At 44.6% G+C, this 22,839-nt stretch overlaps 1 protein-coding gene across 1 annotated transcript in view; it reads right to left on the bottom strand.

Moving 5' to 3' along the window:
* Positions 1–638: 638 nt before the first annotated feature.
* Positions 639–22,839, bottom strand: part of LOC140357838 (integrin alpha-3-like) — a 175,486-nt gene continuing 153,285 nt past the window's right edge. The window contains exons 23-27 of the mRNA XM_072442357.1: positions 16,028–16,141; positions 11,933–12,043; positions 11,765–11,863; positions 10,781–10,906; positions 639–974 (exon numbers count right to left, since the gene is read on the bottom strand). Of these exons, the coding sequence (XP_072298458.1) occupies positions 798–974; positions 10,781–10,906; positions 11,765–11,863; positions 11,933–12,043; positions 16,028–16,141 (627 nt within the window). The 3' untranslated portion in view covers positions 639–797. The remainder of the gene's footprint in view (positions 975–10,780; positions 10,907–11,764; positions 11,864–11,932; positions 12,044–16,027; positions 16,142–22,839) is intronic.

Consider the following 22,839-nt stretch of genomic DNA (forward strand, 5'->3'; position numbering starts at 1 on the left):
TGGTTAAAGACACCATGGCATGGGTGGTGCATCTCTGGTATGGTTAAAGACACCATGGCATGGGTGGTGCATCTCTGGTATGGTTAAAGACACCATGGCATGGGTGGTGCATCTCTGGAATGGTTAAAGACACCATGGCATGGGTGGTGCATCTCTGGAATGGTTAAAGACACCATGGCATGGGTGGTGCATCTCTGGAATGGTTAAAGACACCATGGCGTGGGTGGTGCATCTCTGGAATGGTTAAAGACACCATGGCGTGGGTGGTGCATCTCTGGAATGGTTAAAGACACCATGGCATGGGTGGTGCATCTTTGGTATGGTTAAAGACACCATGGCATGGGTGGTGCATCTCTGGAATGGTTGAAGACATCGTGACATGGGTGGTGCATCTCTGGAGTGGTTGAAGACATCGTGACATGGGTGGTGCATCTCTGGAATGGTTGAGGACATCGTGGCATGGGTGGTGCATCTCTGGAGTGGTTGAAGACATCGTGACATGGGTGGTGCATCTCTGGAGTGGTTGAAGACATCGTGACATGGGTGGTGCATCTCTGGAGTGGTTTAAGACATCGTGACATGGGTGGTGCATCTCTGGAATGGTTGAGGACATCGTGGCATGGGTGGTGCATCTCTGGAGTGGTTGAAGACATCGTGGCATGGGTGGTGCATCTCTGGAGTGGTTGAAGACATCGTGGCATGGGTGGTGCATCTCTGGAGTGGTTGAAGACATCGTGACATGGGTGGTGCATCTCTGGAGTGGTTGAAGACACTGTTGTCTGGTGGAGCTTCGAATGTCACTGTGAGAAGGTGGTAACCAAGTGTTTCTTCCTCTCTGAGTTCTTCGCCACCGGGGGGCAGTGTTCGATCAGGAAGCCATCAGCGTCGGTGCAACTGTGCCGGGCTGCCCTGGTGCTCACGGTGCCCTGGTGTAGAGTAGCCGGCCATGGTCCATGGCGATCAAAGAAGCCACACTGAGGACAAAGGGGAGCTTTTCTTAAATGACACATTTTATGCAGTATTTGTGTTATCAGCCTTTGAAATGCAGAGGCTAGAATAAGATGTAGGTGTCAGGGGACAGCCCTTTTCACCCGTTTTTTTAATGTGAAACAGAGCTCCTAACTTTGTTCTGATGTGACCTACTGAGTTCAGTCTAATTCTGTTCATACTTTTATGCTACTGTTGGGTAAGAGCATGGCATTAAATTCCACATGCACACTTATCAATTAAACGTTATCAGACTGATCAAGTAGACAGACTCGATTATCTGCTTCTTAACCCTGAACAAATTCCATCAAAATGAACAGGGGTCATTGATCTAAACCACTGGTCTCCAAAAGGCGGACCGCGGGCCACATTCGGCCTGCGAGACGATTTGGACTGGCCCGCACGTTAATCTGTGATGGCACACACTGACCACTAGTTCAACGTGTTTTAACCCTAACCCTAACCCTCTCGTTGTAAAGAGTTCTCAGTCAGGGTGCACTTTGCAATACACAACAAACAATTGAAAACCCAGACCAAGAAGCAAAGCGTTCTGGGATGCTCGTTTGTGTTGTATTTTATACATGTACAATAAACACATTCATAGGTGGAAATCCCGGGGGATGTCTCCACATAATTAAATTATATATATATATATATTTTCAAATGTGGCGCTTTTGCGGTGCGGTGCTATGTTCTGTCAAAGCAGGAACATGTGATGCTGCAGACACAGTGAATAACAGCTTCATTGATGATTTGGTGTAAATGTAACATGCGTAAGGACCGTGTGATCCACGTGTTTGGATTTCAGCTCGACAACGAGGAACTTTACGCGCCGTGGCACCGGAGGACAGCGTGTTTCCGGGCTTCCTCGTTGGATTGAAAGGCTGCAGGAGTGCATGCTACGTCAGACAGTTGTGCGTAATGTGCAGGTTGTCCCACCTGTCGGGTTATTAAAGATGGACCACGGTCCTGTCCTGGGACATGTGCACTTTTGTTTTAGGCGCGTCTAAATTCATAAGTTCATTTCTCTGTGAATATGTGACAGATCGTAATAGTTATAATAGTTCTGCTTTAGTCCTGCTTTAGACCTGCTTTAGTCCTTCTTTAGACCTTCTTTAGACCTGCTTTAGTCCTGCTTTAGACCTGCTTTAGTCCTTCTTTAGACATCCTTTAGCCCTGCTTTAGACCTGCTTTAGTCCTGCTTTAGTCCTTCTTTAGACCTTCTTTAGACCTGCTTTAGACCTGCTTTAGTCCTGCTTTAGACCTGCTTTAGTCCTTCTTTAGACCTGCTTTAGACCTGCTTTAGACCTTCTTTAGTCCTGCTTTAGTCCTGCTTTAGACCTGCTTTAGACCTGCTTTAGTCCTTCTTTAGTCCTGCTTTAATAATAATAATAATAATAATAACTTTTATTTGTATAGCGCTTTTCAGTGACCCAAAGACGCTGAACATAATAAAAAAAGGGGAGGGTATTTACAGACAGGGGGGGACAACACGTACAATACACATTAATATACAGATAAAATGAACAAGACAGAAGAAGTAGAGAGAAAAAGATGGGGATGTAACAGGGGGTAGAAGAGTAGGCAATGGGGTAGAGGAGGCTAGGGGTAGGGGAGGTCATAGGCTTGGGTGAAGAGGTATGTTTTTAGGCGGGATTTGAATGTTGTGAGTGAGGGAGAGTGGCGGACAGGTTGGGGGAGGGAGTTCCAGAGTCGGGGTGCTGTTAGGGAGAATGCTCTGTCACCAAAAGTTTTGAGTCGGGATGTTGGTGCAGTCAGGGTGAGAGAGGAGGAGGATCGGAGAGCTCGGGAGGGGCGGTGGGGGATGAGGAGGTCAGACAGGTAGGGGGGGGCAAGGTGGTGAAGAGCTTTGAAGGTGAGGAGGAGTATTTTAAAGTTTATGCGCTGCTTGATGGGGAGCCAATGGAGAGAGCGGAGAACGGGAGTGATGTGATCACGGGACCGGGTGTGGGTGAGGAGGCGGGCAGCAGAGTTTTGGACCATTTGGAGTCTATGGAGGGAATGGGAGGAGGTGCCAGTGAGGAGGGAGTTGCAGTAGTCAAGGCGGGAGGAGATGAAGGCATGGATGAGGGATTCAGCAGCGGGGAGGGTGAGGCAGTGTCGGATTTTGGCGATGCAGCGGAGGTGGAAGTATGAGGTCTTGACGATGTGGCTGACATGGGGAGTGAAGGAGAGGGTGGGGTCCATGATGACACCAAGATTGCGTACCGGGGTAGAGGGGGTGATGGTCAAGGTGTCGATGCTGAGTGAAAAGGGACCAGTTTTATTGAGAGTGGATTTGGTGAGGAGGAGCTCTGTTTTGTCACTGTTCAGTTTGAGGAAGTTGAGAGTGAGCCATGATTTTATTGTAGAGATGCAGGCTTCGATGTGGCTGAGGAGAGGGTTTTGGGTGGATTTGGTGGTGAGGTATATCTGGGTGTCATCAGCGTAGCAGTGAAAGTCCAGGTTGAGTTGGCGGAGGATGTGACCAAGGGGGAAGATGTAGCAGATGAAGAGGAGGGGGCCGAGGACTGAGCCCTGGGGGACCCTTGCGTTACTGGGGAGAGGGTGGATGAGTGACCGGAGAGGGAAATGAACTCTTGCCTGTTGGTGAGGTAGGATGTGAGCCAGTCAAGTGCAGAGCCCTCAACACCCAGTTGGCGCAGCCTTTGTAGGAGGATGGAATGGTTTATAGTGTCAAAGGCTGCGCTGAGGTCTAGTAGTAACAGGATGTTGAGGGCCCCGGAGTCTGCAGAGGTGAGGAGATCGTTGAGTACTTTGACCAGGGCTGTTTCAGTGCTGTGAAGTGGGCGGAAGCCAGATTGGAGGGGTTCATAGAGGTTGTTTGACTGGAGGTGGGTGTGAAGTTGGGCGGCGACGATGCGTTCCAGCGTTTTTGAGAGGAACGGCAGGTTGGAGATGGGGCGGTAGTTGGAGAGGTTGGCGGAGTCGAGGGTGGGTTTTTTGAGGATGGGGGTGATGGAGGCCAGTTTGTAGATGGAAGGAACATGGCCGAGGGATAAAGACTGGTTGAAGAGGGTGGTGAGATGGGGGATGAGAGCAGGGAGGCAGGCCTTGGTTAGAGTCGTTGGGAGGGGGTCGAGAGAGCAGGTGGTGGTTTTGGAAGCGGTGATGAGGTCTATGATATGAGAGGAATTAACAGAGGAGAAGGTGGTGAGGGGAGGTAAGGGTGGGTGGTCAGGGAGAGGGGGGGGGGGGCAGGCAGGGGGGGGGGGGGGGTGGTGATGGAGTTAATGGAGACGGCAGTCATGGAGCTGTTGATTTTGGAAATTTTGTCATTGAAGGCAAGGAGGAAAGAGTTGCAGAGGTCAGGGGAGGAGGGTGGAGTGATGTCCGGTGGCTGGAGCAGCTTGTTGACGGTGGAGAACAGGGTGCGAGGGCTCCGGTGGGAGCTGTTGATGAGGGTGGAGAGGTGGGCAGATTTGGCGGCTTGGAGAGCGTCACGGTGGAGATGTGTAATTTGAAAGCTTCGGCGTGGACGGTGAGGCGGGTTCTTTTGAGGAGTCGTTCAAGTTGGCGGCCAGTCTGCTTCATGGTGCGGAGTTCAGGGGTGTACCAGGGGGCGGGGTTGATGTATGAGACGGAGGAGGTTTTCCAGGGGGCTAGGGAGTCAAGGGAGTCGGAGAGGGTGGTGTTGAGCATGACAGCATAGTTGTCGGGGGAAGAGGGGGGGAGTCAGGGGGGAAAGCAGAGGATATGAGCTGGGAGAGCGTGAGGGGGTTGACTGACTTGATATTGCGGTAGGTGATGGTGCGTTTTTTGGGGTTGTGGGGCGAGGGTAGGGGGGCGGAGAAAAGGATGCAGAGATGATCAGAGAGTGGGAAGGGGAGGGGGTGGGGCTTAGATATGGGTAGGAGAGAGGAACAGACTAGGTCCAGAGTGTGGCCTTTGGTATGGGTGGGGAAGTCAATATGTTGGGTGAGATGGAAGCAGTCCAGGAGAGAGAGGAAGTCGGATGTCAGTGGGGCGTTGGGGCAGTCAATGTGGATGTTGAAGTCACCAGTGAGTAGGAGGCGGGCAGAGAGAGAGGATGCGATGGTGAGGAGTTCGGACAATTCAGTGAGGAAAGAGGGGTGGGGCTTTGGGGGACGATAGATCAGGATAGCGGTGATGGAGTTGGGGAGGGAGAAGGCGAGGTATTCAAATGATGAGATGGATGGAAGGTTGAGGTTCAGTTCAGTGATGGATGTAGATTTTTTATGAATAACAGCAAGACCTCCCCCACGCCCGGAGAGGCGGGGTTTGGCAGTGTAAGTGTAGTTGGAGGGAGTGGCTTGGTTGAGAGCATAGAAGTCCAGGGGCTGTTGCCATGTTTCACAGAGGAGAAGCAGATCAATGTTATTGTCCAGTAGCAGTTCAGATATAACAGGTGATTTGTTGGCGAGGGAGCGGCAGTTCAGCAGTGCAAGGGAGATGGATGGGGGCGCGGAGATGGATGGGGGCGCGGAGATGGATGGGGGCGCAGGGGTGGGGGGGCGGAGGTTGCTGAGGTTGGCAGTGCGGCAGGTGGGGGTGAGGGGGGGGGCGAAAACTAGTCCAGAGTGAGGGGATAGGTGAGCCGTCGTTGGAGTGTTGGTTATGGGAGAGACCAGAGCCCCTGTGGATGTAGCTGGGCCGGCGAAGGATCCCAGCTGAGCTAGCTGCAGAGGCAGCAGCAGCTGGGAGACGGTGGTTATGGTTGAGGAGGTGAAGGTCAGCAGCAGTGTAGGTGAGTAGGCGAGAAGTTGGTGGAGCGGTGGCCTGGAGGCGCGGGAGTGATAGTCCGAGGAGGAGATGGAACGTAGCAGCAGATGAGAGTAATCCAGTTAGAATGTTGGCGGTGGCTAGAAGCTGGTTAACTAGAAGCTGGTGGGCAGAGAGTTGTGAAAAAGCAGCAGTGGACCGGGTGTTGAAGCTGGTGGAGTGAGTGGCGTTGGTTGCCCCAGACCTTGTCTGCACAGCAGGGAGGCCCCGCAATACCATGACGGACCTCAGCAGGTGTTAAGCCAGCTGTTAGCTGGCGGCTAGGGCAGTAGATAGTCCAGGAGTGAGGGAGGAGATGAGCGATGGACGGTGCAGTAATGTCCGATGAAGTGAAGGAACAGGGATGTAGACAGAAGACAACACAGAGACGCGGGAACAAAACAAAACATTGGAAACGACTTAACAAAACAAAGACGTTGGGACAGAAGCGGCAGTCCACATACCAGACGCCGGCGTTGCTCTAGCCCAATCAAGACGCATTTGAGTCCAGTTTTGTGACCAGATCGCTCCCGTCTGTGGAGCGGGGAAAGCAGAGAAACGGGGCTGTACCTTGGTTGTATGGGGCTGCTTTTCGCCGGGTGGAGCCGGTGCCCCGCTCTCCGTGTCTGCTCCTGTGGCGGGCTGGGGCCACACCTTCGCCCAGGTACAGACCTCCGGGGCGGCGGGTGCGGGAGCGCGGAGCCGGTGTTCGGGCGTCGAAACGCCGGTGCAGCGGAAGAGAAGCGGAGCCGCGTGCGGCTCGTGGCGGTGCGTGCCGCTCGTGGTGGAGCCGGTGATTTAGACCTGCTTTAGACCTGCTTTAGTCCTTCTTTAGACCTGCTTTAGTCCTTCTTTAGACCTGCTTTAGTCCTGCTTTAGACCTGCTTTAGTCCTTCTTTAGACCTGCTTTAGTCCTGCTTTAGACCTGCTTTAGACCTGCTTTAGTCCTTCTTTAGACCTTCTTTAGTCCTGCTTTAGTCCTGCTTTAGTCCTTCTTTAGACCTTCTTTAGTCCTGCTTTAAACCTGCTTTAGTCCTGCTTTAGACCTGCTTTAGTCCCGCTTTAGTCCTGCTTTAGTCCTGCTTTAGACCTGCTTTAGTCCCGCTTTAGTCCCGCTTTAGTCCCGCTTTAGACCCGCTTTAGTCCTGCTTTAGTCCTTCTTTAGACCTGCTTTAGTCCTGCTCTAGTCCTGCTCTAGTCCTGCTTTAGTCCTTCTTTAGTCCTGCTTTAGTCCTGCTTTAGTCCTGCTTTAGTCCTGCTTTAGACCTGCTTTAGTCCTGCTTTAGTCCTGCTTTATAGTTTATCCATGTTTTTTTTCTGGTAGATCTGGTTTGTTTAGTCTTGGTTTAACCCTGGTCTTGTCTTAGGTCTGCTTTGCACTAGTCGAGTCAGGTTTCTGGTAAACACTGGGTTTTAGTTTCTGTTTTTTTGTCCTGTTTTTAGTTATGTAATATTGACATGATATTTTGACTTCTCTGAAAGTAAAGTCCTATGTAGATTTCTGATGTTGAATTGTGCCACTAAGAGTTGTTTGTGGATCTAATAGAGATAAAACATAAAATTGTGGTGTGATTTTGCAGTCCGGCCTTAGCCCCCCAAAAAATCTGGCCCCCTGGAAAATATAATTGGAGACCTGTGCTCTAAACAAAAGTGACACTATCTGACCAGATGGTCACACTGGACAATGTCAGTGTGGCCTCCAGTTCTACTGTAAGTAGTCTTATTTGACCAAGAACTCTCGTTCAAAATGCATTATAAATCAAGCCTGTAAAACAGCCTATTTTCATTATATAGGCCAAAATATATATATAGCCGTAATAAAAAAAATCTTGCCTAAAACTGACGGTGAAAAAATTGTCCTTGGATTTGTTACATTGCAGCAGGCCCTAAAGTCTCCATTTCACGGAAGACACTTTGAGAGATGACTAAACCAAAAATCCAAACAATCTAAGATTACAGATTACAATCTCCATGAAAACTAGCCTCCCAAGCTAACCCTGGCTATTCCTTGTATTTGGGACTTGAATTGCAGTCCTCCGCATCACTATGGAAAGGACACATCAGCTCGATCAGAGAAGAAGAGACGCAGACTCACCACGCAGCCTGATAATGAGGTCCCTCAACCATCGCGCTCTGACTCATTAACAACAAGAATGAGCGTCATGGTGCCGCTGCAATAACCTTGATCCTGAACATCAAGAAGACCAAGGAGATTATCGTTAAATAAAATTGTAAAATTACAAAACAACCATCAACTGCTCTCTAATGGCGTGGAGGTGGTAGAAAGGGTAACCGACTTTAAGATTCTAGAGGTGACCGTGACTGAGGACCTATCCTGGGGAATGCACACTGCTTCAGCTGTGGGAAAGGCCCAACAATGCCTTTACTATCTGAGGAACTGATGGTGAACTTCTACAACTGTGCCATCGACAGTGTTTTGACGCACAGATTTTTTATGTGTGGTTCTACAGCTACACTAAGGCTGATCAGCAGGAACTCCAACGGGTGGTAAAAAAAAAGCTGGGAGAATCATTGGGACGACTCATCCCAGAGATCAGTACCATCTATGCCACCTGTTGTTTGAAGAGAGTCCACTACATCCAGCCCTTTACGTTGTTATGCCCTTAATGCTGCTGCTCAGACTGTTACTGTCTATAACATGTGGCTTTACACAGTTGTTATTTATGGAGGTTTATTGTATGGGATTTTGCACCTTTGTAGTGCACTTTACAGCAAAACTATGGACTGTTTGATATGCTCTAAATTTAATTTAACTGTTTAATATGACAATCACAATCTCTTGAATTGAACTGAATCCTGAAGACAAAATACAGTCCACTGTTACATCGACTGAATAAACAATATTTAATACTTACCAAGATAGTTCAGCAATAACTGAACCAAAAACAACAACGAGAGGAAAAGCATATCCTTTTAACGCTCACATAAGGCAAACAGCATAGTCATGTGACCAAAACAGGTATTGCAACAACCCATTAACGAAAACAATTACAAATAGGATCTACAATGCTTATTTCAGATATTTTAAGGTTTGTAGTTTTTTTTTTTTTTTACTTTTAGAATTCTAGTAATCCTAGCACTTGCTGTGTATTCAATATTTGTTGTACTATGTAGTAGTTAGTTGGTTAGTTTGTTAGTACCACAGTGTTGATAGCTTTCAGATGCCTGTTCTTTGTGAGTGATTGTGATCAGCCTGTATGTCGTCTCCATCAACGCAGCACCCTCGCTCAGCCCCTCCTGTTCTCCCCTTGGTGTGTGCGAGTATCCACGGCAACGCAGTGTGTGAGAAAGAGAGAGAGACCAAATAATATGGTCAAAACAAGGTTCAGACAAAGTCCACCACAGGTCCAGATGAAGTCAAACAAAGTCCTGACCAGGGTCCGAACCAGGTCCCGACGAGGTCTAAACCTAGTACAGACTTGGGACCAAATATCGACCTAGTCTGAACCAGGCCCAAACAGAGTCCAGACTAGGGACCAGGTCCTAACCAAATCCAGACACAAGCCCAAAGTTAGACCAGGTCTAAACTAAGTCCAACTGCTCCAACAAAATTATTTCGATACCTTTCACGGTTTCTGTGCGGTGGATTCAAAAAACCCTTTGCCATAAACCTACTTGAAGTAAAACAACTTAATTTGGTGCAATAAACTGCGTTCCCACTTGCATTTTAGTCCGGGGCCGCCCAGGATCAGTTTGCTCCAACTTGTTCTCACTAGTGAAATTGCCGGATTAGAGCCGCTCCACTCGCCCCAGCCGAGAAGCGAGATCGGCCCCGGTTTCGCTCCGAAGCGAGTGGGACCAGCCAGGAGCCAGACCGGCAATTGAGTGTCCGTTAGGCGGCGGAGTGTAATTGCCGGGACACACAGTCAATTGATCCGGTCTAAAGATGGCCGCCAACTGAGCCGGACCAGTTTAGTCCGGACTAAACTGATCAAGTGGGAACGCAACCAGTGCCAAAAACAAAATGACATTTTGGGAGCGAAAAACGTTTGTTTTTCAAAATGTTTTGAAATTTTACACAAAGTTATATTTTTGCATACCGAACACAAAAGTCAATGAGATCCATGCCATATTTCTTACGGCGTAGCCGTAGCAATGACAGAAAACTCCCATGTTATTCCAATGGGAAAATCACAAAATGTTTATACATTTATCAACTCTCTCTAGGGCGTTAGCCCGGTTAACCTAAAATATGGTGAGACTCATTTTTAGGAGTGGGGCATCAACATTTTTTATTTTAAGTACTACTGTCTCAATTTGCCCAGATGTACACAATAATGCCCCAATTTGTAAAGCAAAGGAGAGAAGACGCGATAGCGCCACAGATTCAGCAGTAGGTGTAATAAATTAGGAAGATTGGGGTGCGTGTGTGCCCCTCCTCTTGCGTTGCGGCGGTGTGGTTTTTTTTTCGAGTTTTATATTATTTTTTATATTGCTGTGTTCTCTTACAGTTTAATAGTATTTCTAAAAATGGTTTAGTACTTTTAGATTTTCTTGTTCATGTAGTTTTTATTCTCTAGCCATTTTCTTCGATAGTTTCTGGTAATTTTTGAGGATTTGCAGCCAAAAATGTGTACCTTCTGCCATTGCAGAGCATCTAGTGTTTGTATTACTACTAGTCCAAGTTATTAATATAGGTTTATTAACCTTTATTTAACCAGGTGAGAAAACACTGAGATTGAGATCTCTCTTTCTTTCTTTTTTCTAGTTTGTGAATTGTGTTCCCTGACAAAGGCAATACAAGTTATTCTGATTCTAAATTTAAACTGTTGGTAAAAGTACATATCTACTGTATATAAGGAGTGAGCCAGGATCCTGGGCAGGTGCACTTAGCACTGCAGCTCCGTTGCAGTATCTTTACCAAACCTAATTTGACCTAATGTCTATTTGCTGATATAAAACAGAATTACCACCTTAAATGAACAACCTCCAGCTCCAGGTGACATTTTGTGTGTTTTGAATAAGGGATCAGAAGGAAACTATGGAGACAGACACAGGTCACCCATACAAACATGTAACGCATACAAACCTTCCAAAGCAACAAGCAGATGAGCGCCAGGAGCAAGACCCCGCCCACAGCAGATAGCAGCAGGACCCCCAGAGGAGCGTTGGAACCCACAGGGAGGGACAGGTCCGGGAAGACAGTCACTGAGAACTGACATACAGTGGATTTAACACAACATGTTTACTTCTAAATGGTGGGCCTAGAGTGAGTGAGTTGGTAAAGTTAAAGCATTTCATTACTTTTTGTCTTACTTAGTCTATAGTTTTACATTCTGCAGTTTAGAGAACAGCCATCTTATTCCAAGGCAGATATAGGGCACTATTACCATAATGCACAATGTTTATGAATTAGCACGAACTACAGGGAGTCGATTGTCTGATCAAAATCTTGTCAGACTCACGCCCACTATAATACTGTTCTTTACTTCTTCTTTACTGTTCAACTTTGCTGCCCTTTGCTGGTTCATTCTTCACCACTTCTTTATGGTTGAAGCCCTGTGAGGCGACTGCTGCTATTTGTTATAGTAAACTTAGTTGAATTAATTATGATTGGAGAACATATAACTTTTCTAATGGAGGGTTTTCCACCTTCTGGTGCCCATGGAGAAGTTATTACTTTGCCTGAAATGTTCCATGGTATGGCATTAAATGTATCAATCTCCAGAGTAGGGTTGTCAATATTATTCTGTTAATCGATAATTGTGACTATTCAGGTCATAGTACGACCTAAAAATGAATAACTCATGACATATTTAGAAGCTAAAATAATTAATTTGAAGTAAATCTGTACTTCAAACAAGTACCCTTACTGTACATGTAACACTGTTTATGTGGTGTACGTTGGGGAATTTCAGCCAAAGCAAGAACATCTCCATTGAGACGCTCCACCTGCTGGTCAAAATTGAGAGTGCATTTTTACTTATCAGAATCTACTTAATGGCTGTGTAAATGAAAATATATTCTTGAAAGTAATAAGTGGATATGATGTGACAGGTAGGGGGCGCCGTACCTGTACACTCTGTGGCTTCATGTTCACAGAAGGTTGGTCCGTTTGTAGCTGCAGAGTTGCTCTTCCAACAATTGTCACTGAGTGTGCATCCATAAAGTCCTGTGAAAAACCAAGATATAAGATAGAAAGCACTTCCAAAGCCTCACAGTATGTGGTAAAGACAGGTACCTCCAGGAAAGTGGAGTTCCAGAGGTGTGCTCTCACAGTGATGGACACAGTGTTGTTTATGTCGGTGAGTGGACACTCCACCCGCGGACATCTGGCCCCAAGCTCACACGTCTGCAACACAGGGACAGGACTGCTATCAAACATGGGTACTACTCTTCTGTACATTTTACTTATCACAGAACATACTTTTCCTCGTACATGAGTAATATATTGTATAGTGTAGTAATTTCCTTTTTATTTTATGTTTTGTCCTTCCAATTAGGCTACATTAATGTAAAATAAAAAAAACATGTTATGTCTAGACAGAAGTTACTCTTCCTTGAGTTGTAGTTTTCCCAATACTTTTTTATTCTTAGGGGTATTCCATGAAGTGAGATAAAGCCAAAGCCTGGCTTATTCGGGCAATCTAGACTAATCAAGTCCTCAGTTCCGTTCCACCAACATAGCTGACTAGAGATGGTTTTAAAGCACTCATGTGTAAACCTGGTCAACATTAATTGTGTCTCCAAAAAAAGGCAGAAGAAACACTTTAATGACAAGGGTTACACACTTCTGTCTGAATAAAGTTTAAAAGTGACCGAGACTTTTATGACGAGCTGTAAATGCTCTTAAAGATCCCAAATCATGCCATTTTCCCCGTTTCATACTCTACCCTAAGGGTATGTTTGATAATAATAAGTGTTGTGCAACACCTATAACATAATAGTTATGAAATATCACCCATACCTAGGACCTCGCTCACAAACCCGGAGATGCAAACGACTTGGTTTGAGATTCGGCGCGGAGCCGGGAGGGGGGGTTGAAACTGGCTGAAACAGGAAAGTTTGCCGCGGCACTAAACACTGATGAGGCATTGATGGGGTAGGCCCCGTCCATCTGTTCATCCGAGGAAAAGGATATACCAATAGCACTGTAAGAAAAGCTCTGGAAAGTCGATTTTGCATGATATGGGACCTTTAAGGATTCACTTTATCAATCAATTGTTTAAAATCTAATGAAGTATGTATTTTCTGCTGTGGCTGTTGAAGTTAACGCCGTGGAGTCTGCTTTTTCACAGATGCTGGTTTGGAGCTGTACTCTGAGGGTGAACTGGTTTTCAGTTGGTTTTGGCTGCTCCTTCAGCACTCTAAACTATGTTTACATCAGCTCTCCTCTTCCCTTTGCCTCTCACGCCTGTCAAACTGTACCCACATAAGCACCTTGACTGGCAATTTCTCATTGCAAAGAGTTTTTTTTGCAGCTTTACTATTTCACACAGCACGCTCAGCTCCACATGCAGAAAGACAAGACCTTAATGCTACCGGCACCTTGAGAAAAGTACTAAATACACGGCAAGTCTCCTCTGTCTGTCTGAACAGGAGAGGAGAGAAAGCAGAGAGTAGTTTCGTTGCTTCATTGGTTTGGCCTCTCCAGATTCAAAGCACGCCTTCAACCCCAGGCCTGAATTAGCATTGGTCAGACCCAATATTATTTCTTTCATTGAATGGCTTGAGGCTCTAAAATGGAGATGGAGCCAGTTTCAGGATAAACCTAGACTTTGATTGAATACATTGATATTTTACCTGAGTAATTTTATCTTGCAGAAACGGTACACTTACTTGATAACAATCTTTGGCTACTGTTATTTTTCTGATGCGTGATTTTTAATGTATTCACTTTTAGGAATCCTGTTTGATATCTGGCAAAGGGACTACCAATGAAAATGACCTCATATCAACTAACTCATTTAGTTTCATTATTGGATGTTGATTGATGTGCAATTTCCCTTTTCAACCAAACAAACAAAAAAATACATAAATACACAAACAAATAATTAAATAAAACAATTTTTTTTTTGCTTAAATCTATTACTCCACTTCCGTTTTGAGCAAAAACAGTAATTTTGAAAACAAAAAATCCAAGATTTTAATTTTAATAATCATATGAAAAAGCAAACTCACAGAAGTGGTGAGAATATCATACAAAATAGTATTTAGACAAAAATATAAAATGTTATTGTAGGTAGAATTTGTTTTTATCTTTCATTACGGTTTGGATAGGCCAAAGTTTAGTTACAACATTGGGATTTTAGTTTTTTCTGCAGGAGAAGTTTAAATCTCTCCTTGAACCGACACCTTAACCTGGTGGAGGGGTTTGAGCGCCCGAATGATCCCAGGAGCTATGTTGGTAGGATCTCCCAGGGCAAACAGGTCCAGGTGACGAGTCAGACCAAGAGCGGTTCAGAAGCCCCTTATGAATATAGAAAAATCAAGGCCAGTTACGTCGCCTGGATTGGCCGGCTGGCCACAGCCCGAACGAGTGACGTGGGGTTGTCCTCCCGTGGACCACCACCTGCTGGAGAATCCGTAAGGGTCTGGTGCAGAGAGATCTGGGCGGCAGTCGACGGCAGGGGCCTCGACGACCAGATCCCCGGACATAGAAACTAACTCTGGGGACATGGAACGTCGCCACCTTCCTCCGCAGGGTGGTTGGGCGCTCCCTTAGAGATAGGGTGAGGAGCTCAGTCACCAGGGAGGAGTCACTGCTCCTCCATGTCGAAAGGAGCCAGCTGAGGTGGCTCAGGCATCTGCTCCGGATGCCTCCTGGGCGCCTCCCTTTGGCGTTCGTGGTATGAATTGGTAAGAGGTCCCCCCCCCCCCCCCCGGAGGAGTTGGAGGAAGTGACTGGGGAGCGAAAAGTCTGGAAGTCCCTGCTTAGACTGCTGCCCCCACTGTCCCCGGATAAGCGGAAGAAGATAGATGGATGGAACAATAAAAAAAAAGAAAATACCGACTTTTATGATTTTCTTCCCTGATGCCTTGATTAATTTCTTATTGTGCTACAATGACACTATACATTTATGATTTCCCAGTCATTTTTGGTTTCCTCTTTTCAGGTGAAAAGTGTGATTTTTATATTTCAAAGTGAAATTACTCCATTTACCATTTTAACAGGCCTCTAGCCATAACTTTACTTTGTGTCCCCACAAATGTTGAGCTAACAGGACACAGTCCCCACCAGCATTTATGTCAACCGCGGACGGCATATCCTGTCCACATAGCAAGACTCTGGGCGGACAAGCGGGCCAACCCCTTTTCGTTCATTTTATCTTATATAGGCAAGATTACATGAATTACCTGAAGGACCAGAGCAAGTGCTGGTGAAATGGGCCATTCACTGACATCTCCATAAGCAGCGATGTAACTTTCATTTGTTTTAAGGGAGTGTCTACAGAGCCGCGGCGCGCGGCCGAAACTGCCATGTTATTTTGTGCCGCGGCTCCTGAAACTGCTGCGCTATTTGACCGCGCCGTTTTAGACCGCGCCGGGTTAAGGTTAGGGTTAGGGTTAGGGTTAAGGTTAGGGTTAGGGTTAGGGTCAGGATTAGGGTTAGGGTTAGCCATGAGGCTATATGGCAGTGCCGCGGGTCCTGAAACTGCTGGGCCATTTGACCGCGCTGCGGCTCTGCAGCCACGGCCTTGTTTTAAATAAACTTCTAACATGCCCATAGTGGAAAATGTGGCATATACCAAGGTGATGCGCTGTCCCCACTGCTGTCCTGCATAGGTCTGAACCCCCTCAGCCAAATAATCAACAAGACTATGGATACGTCTCAGGAATGGAGCTACAATCAGTCACCTCCTCTACATGGATGTCATCAAGCTGTATGCTAAGAGCGAGCGGGACATTGACTCCCTGATTCACACCACCAGGATCTACAGGACATTTTGGCCCATAGGCTTCACTAGACACTAGACTTCAGAGCGAAATGGGGACAAGAGAAAAAGGAGGACATGCAGCAAAATGTCAGGGCCCTAACCAACTGCACTGCGGTCGGCTGCAACGGAACCCGGCCCAACCACTTGACGACTGGGCAGCACGGGATTTTGCTTTTTCATATGATCATTATTAAGAATTCCAATGTTGGGAGAAAAATTCAAATGTAGTATTTTTTGTCAGAATGGCAGTGGATTAAATGTCAAACTAAGGTTGGTGACAGAAAATTATCCAAATATCTGAAAAACTGAAGAAATTATGGCCAATTCAAGCATGAAAAGTGACAAAAATGAGTAAAACTCCCCAATGGTACATAAGGACTAAAACCAATCATCTTTACCAAAGTATGGGATGTGCTTCTGGGTGGCTGGAGAATCCTAGCTGGAGTTGTCGTCTCCTTTTCCTCCTGTTCTTGATTGTGCTTTTTTCTCCGCACCTCCTCCTCATCTGAAATCTGATTGTTCACATGTTAGAAATCTTGACATCAGATATCTTTCCCAAACAGGAGAGACCAGAGGGAAACACGTCCAGGTTGCAACCGTGTGTCATTTTTTCCATTGTGCATATGTTAGTTATGGTGTCAGTCAAATTCTATTTTTGTTATTGCCTTTTTCCCAGCTGCCTGCAGAATATTCCATTTATGTTGTCCATGGCAGGGGGTTTTGAGGCCCAAATAAATAGTTAAATATTATTTATGTGCAACTGTACAGTCCCAGAACACATGATACTGATTTTCCTGAGTAAGAAGCACTTTGACATAGTTTTCTGAAAAATTGGATCACATACTTCCAACAGAACTCCCCTTCTCCCCAAACATTTCCTGCAACTCCTCCAAGCCAGCTGAGAGACATTGTCCCTCCAGCGTGTCCTGGGTCTTCCACGGGGCCTCTTCCTCATTCGTCAAAACAAAATGACCCTCTTTTTCCCCATTCAATTTTAATGTATTCAGTAGCAATACTGTGGCATAATGTCAATTATCCTGGTGCAATATTCTCTGTCCATATAACAGCTGTAAATAAGAGTGTTATTATTGTTATTATTTTTATTTTATTTTTTTCTACAAGAGTGTAGAAGTTCTGTTCTGGCAAAAGTTCCCCATTGTGGGACAAATAAAGGTTTATCTTATCTTATCTTATCTTAGACTGGTTATCCAGGTCATTAATGCATTAAAATACTTATTATTATTTCATTTGAGAGTTCTGATTTGTATACCGTAGGAACGATAAGGGTTATTATAATAATCATTGTAATAATAATCATAATAATCTGTTATATTTCTCGTTTAAAATAACTTCTTGATTGTAAATACCAAAGAAGTCTTGTTTCTTCAAGCCAAAGGATTCCATGGAGCTGGGTGTTCTGCGCAGTATCTTTGCTGTTCCTAGCTCTGCACTTTTCTAGGCTTAGATGTCTGTTGTTTTTCCAGGGATCTGCTGTTTTGAGGGTCACTGCCCTGAGTGCTCCAATTACCACAGGCAACACCTTCACCTTCACCTTCCACGCATTCTCCTGGTCTTCTCTGAGCCCTTGGTATGCCTCCATTTTGTCATGTTCCTTTTTTCTGATGTTGCCATAACTTGGTATTGCCACGTTAATCACCATATCCACCACCACAATGTCTGGTTGTTTTGCCATTACCATTCAGTAACACTACATCTAGTGTTTTGAACGCTCTGGACACAATTGCCCCTATGAATGTTAAAATGTTGAAGGATAAGCAGAAGCCATGGAGAAATGATGATTTGTTCAGGGCGTAAAAAGGGGAGTGCGTCCGGGCCAAGCGGAAATGGTGCAAATTAAAGCTCCAGGTTCAAACATAGAGAAATGTTGAATATGTACAACCTCATTTTATGCAGCTGCAGTAAGAACCTGCATGTCCTGTTTGCCGCAGTAAACAGATTAACAAACCCTCCTCCTCAGCTGCCAATAGAACTAATATCCACATCTAAGTTTAATTCATTAAATGACAAATTTCACATAATTAAAAATCCTATAAATTCCACATTTCAAATAATAACTCTAAAACCAACAAGACACTAACTTGTTGGTTGGCTGACTCACTTTGCACCTGTAACTGACAAAACTGTCCAGGAGATCATCACCAGTCTGAATGAATCTACATGCTGCCTCCATATGTTAGGGTTGGCACTAAATCATACACGGCTAACTCACGGAAGTCAGAATTCAAAATTCAAAATTCTTTATTACAAAACATTTATAACAGACAATAAACAGTTTCCACTAGTTAATATACTGAATCGAACGGAGAGATTCAGATTCAGTCAGCGAAAGTGACTGAATCTGAATCCAACATGACGGCGACTGAGACCGGTCCCGCTGATACAGCTCAGGCAATCATTTTCTCTCTAAAAAGCTTTTTTTCATTGCATTACAGTCTGTTCCACTTCACACATAGTATAGTCTGCTCAAAGTGTCTCATAGTGTTTGACCATAAATTAAATAACCCTAACTCTTAACTCCTAACTCCTAACCCCTAACCCCTAAATTTTGGTAGTAGTTAGGAGACGAAGGAAAACAATTATAATCTATAGGTTAAGAAAGTTTCATCCCGCAATAAATTTTGGGTCGTAGCGGGAGTCGAACACAGGATCTCAAGCGTCCCACCTTGTGTTTTTAACTGCTGGGCCAACAAATCTGAAGATTCTCTACACCGAGACAGTAAATGTACCTCGCAAGTGATATGGGCCGCCACGAGGGCCGGCATATAGGATTCTGTAACTTCCAAATTCTGACTTTCGTGAGTTAGCCGTGTATGTACGTATCTAGTGCCAACCCATGTGTTACCCCCCAGATTTCTAAAGTCTGTGCTGAACAGTTTATTAGCAAGACTCACTCACATAGTTAATGTCGCTTCAATCTGGAACGTTCCCAATGTCTTTGAAAACTGTGGTCATAAAGCCTCTCCTAAAGAAGAGCAGTCTTGATGCTGCAGTCCTGAGTCATTACCGGCCCATCTCTAATCTGCCATTTTGGGGCAAAGTCCTTGAAAAGGTTGTTTACAACAGCTCACAGATTTCCACTCATTTGATGTTTTTCAGTCAGGTTTTAGACCTCAGCAAAGCACTGAGACTGCTGTTGTCAAGGTGACAAATGACCACCTGAACAGAGACACAGGCCTCAATCGCAAAGCCTCAGTCTTAATTCTGTTAGATCTGAGTGCTGCTTTTGACACTGTTGATCATGGGATCCTCTTACAGAGACTAGAGGACTGGGTGGGCATCACTGGCACTGCCCTAAACTGGTTAAGGTCCTATCTGGAAGACAGGAAGTACTTTGTTGAAATTGTGTTTCAGGCCACATGCCACTGATCTGTGGGGTGCCCCAAGGGTCAATCCTGGAACCTCTTCTGTTCAACCTCTAAATACTGCTGTTTAGGTCAGTTGATACGCAGCAAAAATGTGTCAGATCTATGTTTCACTGTCGGCAGGTGAATATGGACCAGTGGATTCACTCATCCAACAGATGCAAAACAACTTTCTCTAGCTGAACTCAGACAAGACTGAAATCATGGTCTTTGGCCACAGAAACAAAGAGAAAGTGTTAGCGTCACCTCCAGAGTCTCACTCTACAACCTATGAATCAAGTTAGAAATCTAGGGGTAATAATGGACTCAGACTTGAACTTTAACAGCCACGTCAAATCAATACCATCAGCAGCTTCAGACCCACATAAAATTGTGGGTCTGATGTTTATTTTTTTCTATAACTGAAGAATTGATTTGTATTTTTTTTTTTGCTCCTGATGCCAATAATATATAAGCTATAAAAAGTTGTGCCTATGTCAGGAGTCCTGAGGCCTGAATACATAGTTCTGAAATCCATTGGGATGATGATGTCATAAACTGTCTGTAAGGCTTTTTTGATCTTCAGACAGCCTTATTGTCTTCTGAAGAATAAAGTCTAACGAATAAAGTCTGGCGGTAATGTAACGATTGGATACCAGCTGCCATAAAACACCATAGAAGAAGAGGAAAACTCGTGAATAAAGCCTAAAGAATAAAGCCTAAGATGTACAGCAGAAGCACCAAAGAAGAAGAAGAGTCAGCTCTGGAATAAAGTCTAAAGAATGAAGTCTGGCGGTAATGTAACACTTGGATACCAACCGCCATAAAACACCAAAGAAGAAGAATACTTGAACAACAGGAAAATTCCAAAACACATGATAGTGGTTTGCCTCCTGCTGCCACATCCTCTCCAACAGTCTGCATTTCCGTGTGAGTAATGGGCACTTTGACATGGGCTTAGAAAGAAACCAGACACACTTTTCCAACAGAATTCCCTCCAAACATGTGATCCTGTGGTTCTCCACTGAGATGTACATACACTGTCACTTCCGGCGCCGGTGCGGCTGGCTGCTGGGTTACGACGCTCTTTGAGAGAGTGGACTCATACAAGTACCTGGGTGTTCATCTGAACCACAAACTGGACTGGACTCACAACACAGACGCACTGTACAGGAAGAGCCAGAGTCGGCTCTACCTCCTGAGGAGACTCAGGTCTTTTGGAGTGACAGGGCCACTCCTGAAGACCTTCTATGACTCTGTGGTGGCATCAGCCCTCCTGTACGGTGTGGCCTGCTGGAGCAGCAGCATCACAGAGAGGGAGAGGAAGAAGCTGGACAAAGTCCAGACAAAGAAGTCCAGCTCCGTTCTGGGCTGTGCTCTGGACTCGGTGCAGGAGGTGGGGGACGGAAGGGTCCTGGCTAGATTCACATCTATGCTGGACCATGAGTGCCACCCCCTGCAGGACACTCTCTCCTCTCTGGAGAGCAGCTTCAGTGAGAGGCTGATCCACCCTCGCTGTGTGAAGGAGAGGTTTCGCAGGTCTTTCCTTCTGCTGCTGTCAGACTGTATAACAAACACTGCTAGCCCTGAACATGTGCAATACAAACTAACCATGTGCAATTCCGTCATATTCATGTGCAATTACTGTCATACTCACACGCAATTAATGTCATTCATGTGCATACAACTGATGTAAATAAGAGTGTTTAATTTACCATTATTATTAGTATTATTTGTCTTATGCCAGCTATTTTTATTTTTATTATTATTATTATTTTATTGTATCTTTATTTTTATTTTATTCCCTCCATTCCCTACTAAGATATGAGAGGACCTGTTTACAGGAGTTTTGTTAATAAGAGTTTTTTGTTTTTGTATTAAGAGTGTTTTTTAAACTTATCTGTCCTTTCCCCCTGTATCTACCTGCGTGGTAACACCAAAGTTTCCCCATGTGTGGACATTAAAGGCTATCTTATCTTATCTTTCCCACTCTTCATCATCCAGAGCAAAGTGACCCTCTCTTTCCCATTTACCCTTAATGTAATCAGTAGAGTGACTGCCCAGACTCTTAAAACATTTGTATAATTTAGATATTAATCGCCTTGAAAGTTACGATTTTTAAGCTTTAATAAATGTTTCAGTCAAAAGGCTATGATGGTTGTCATTCTTTGTTATAATAACTCCTTATTTGTAAAGACCTATTAAAGTCCTGCTTGTTCAAGCCAAAGGATTCTTTCAACTCCTCAAGCTCTTCAGATGATTCTACTTCACAATCTGGTAAAAGACCATTATACCTTTTGTTGTCCAGACTTTAAATCTTGAGTCTGAGCTGTTAGAACTAAAATTTTGATCATAACCAATCAGTTTAAGATTTTTACATATTTGTTTAGTGTGTATGTCTTCATCAGCTCCTTCCATGTTGTAAGAACAGATTTCACCCAAGGGTTCTCCACCTCCTCCAATTGACTCAACTGTCTGTCATCTGCCAGTAAGGCCTGTACAGGAACCCTTGGCACAACATTAATCTCAATATTTTCCCATCGAGCTTCATATTCTGGGTCATACCAGCAACGCTCTGATCTGAGCATCTTTTTTTATAGTGGTCAAAAGATGGGTATAATTTTTCTCCATAATTGTTGAAAAAACTCTTGTCTTTTTAATTTCTTTCTTATTATTTTATTTCTTCGTCTTTCTTTCTTCTTTTTCGTTTCAGACAATTATCTTTAAAGGCCTTTAATGGCCGATTTTTTCCTCGTGGCGTGGACAGCTGATTAGTCCTGCCACGTATCAATCATAGAACGCACCTACTGCTCACCTGCAGCCTCGTTCTGGCTCGTCCCCATGAGAGCAGCACGTTTCCCTGTGTCTAAGCGCATGGATCTATCATAATATAGTTCCATCATTGTACGGGACAAAATTAAGACAGAGAAAGACAGTTCAAGCTGGCTCAGAAGAGACGGAAATCTACAGATACGAGAGATCCTCTACCCCATTGCCTACTCTTCTACCCCCTGTTACATCCCCATCTTTTTCTCTCTACTTCTTCTGTCTTGTTCATTTTATTTGTATATTAATGTGTATTGTACGTGTTGTCCCCCCCTGTCTGTAAATACCCCACCCTTTTTTATATATGTTCAGCGTCTTTGGGTCACTGAAAAGCGCTATATAAATAAAAGTTATTATTATTATTATATTATACGGGGTTTAATGTGCATGCTCACTTCCGCTTGAGTTCTCAACTCGGCGAAAAATCCTCCATTATTCCTTTAAATCTAGCCCTCATATTTTAACAAATTTTTTTGTTAAAATAATTTTTTGGGGATTTTTAAATATTTTTTATCGTTTGATTGGTTTCAATATGCCGTTAACATTAAAGGATATTAATTGGAACTTTTCTGATGGGTTGATTGTAGGGATGCATACCTAAACCCACGTTCAGGTTCAGGTCCTGATTTGAATCCAGAGGTTTAGGTTCAGACTAATGAGTCCGGACCTAAACTCATGCCATATTTGTGTAATGTTATAACAGCGTAACACAAGCTACTTAGCTCAATTAGGTGAAAACACTTGAACAAGGACAACTATAAAACACAAGGCTTAACTGCAGATTGAAATAAATTAAACTTGTCTGGTTTATTCACTGTTTTTTAACAGAAGTTACAAATCAAATCAAATCAAATCAATTTATTTTTGTAAGGCCCAAAATCACAACAACAGTTGCCTCTGAGGGACAAGTTACACATCACAAGCTACTAGCTAGCAGCTAAACTATAGCTTAACAGTTAACACACATTCATGTGTTTTACTTGAGGAACAAGAGCATGTAGAGTCAAGGCAGCTGTTTAATC

This window comes from Eucyclogobius newberryi, unplaced genomic scaffold, assembly GCF_026437365.1.
Source record: "Eucyclogobius newberryi isolate DKJ021-1_F unplaced genomic scaffold, fEucNew1.0.hap1 SCAF_13, whole genome shotgun sequence".
Taxonomy (NCBI): Eukaryota; Metazoa; Chordata; class Actinopteri; order Gobiiformes; family Gobiidae; genus Eucyclogobius; species Eucyclogobius newberryi.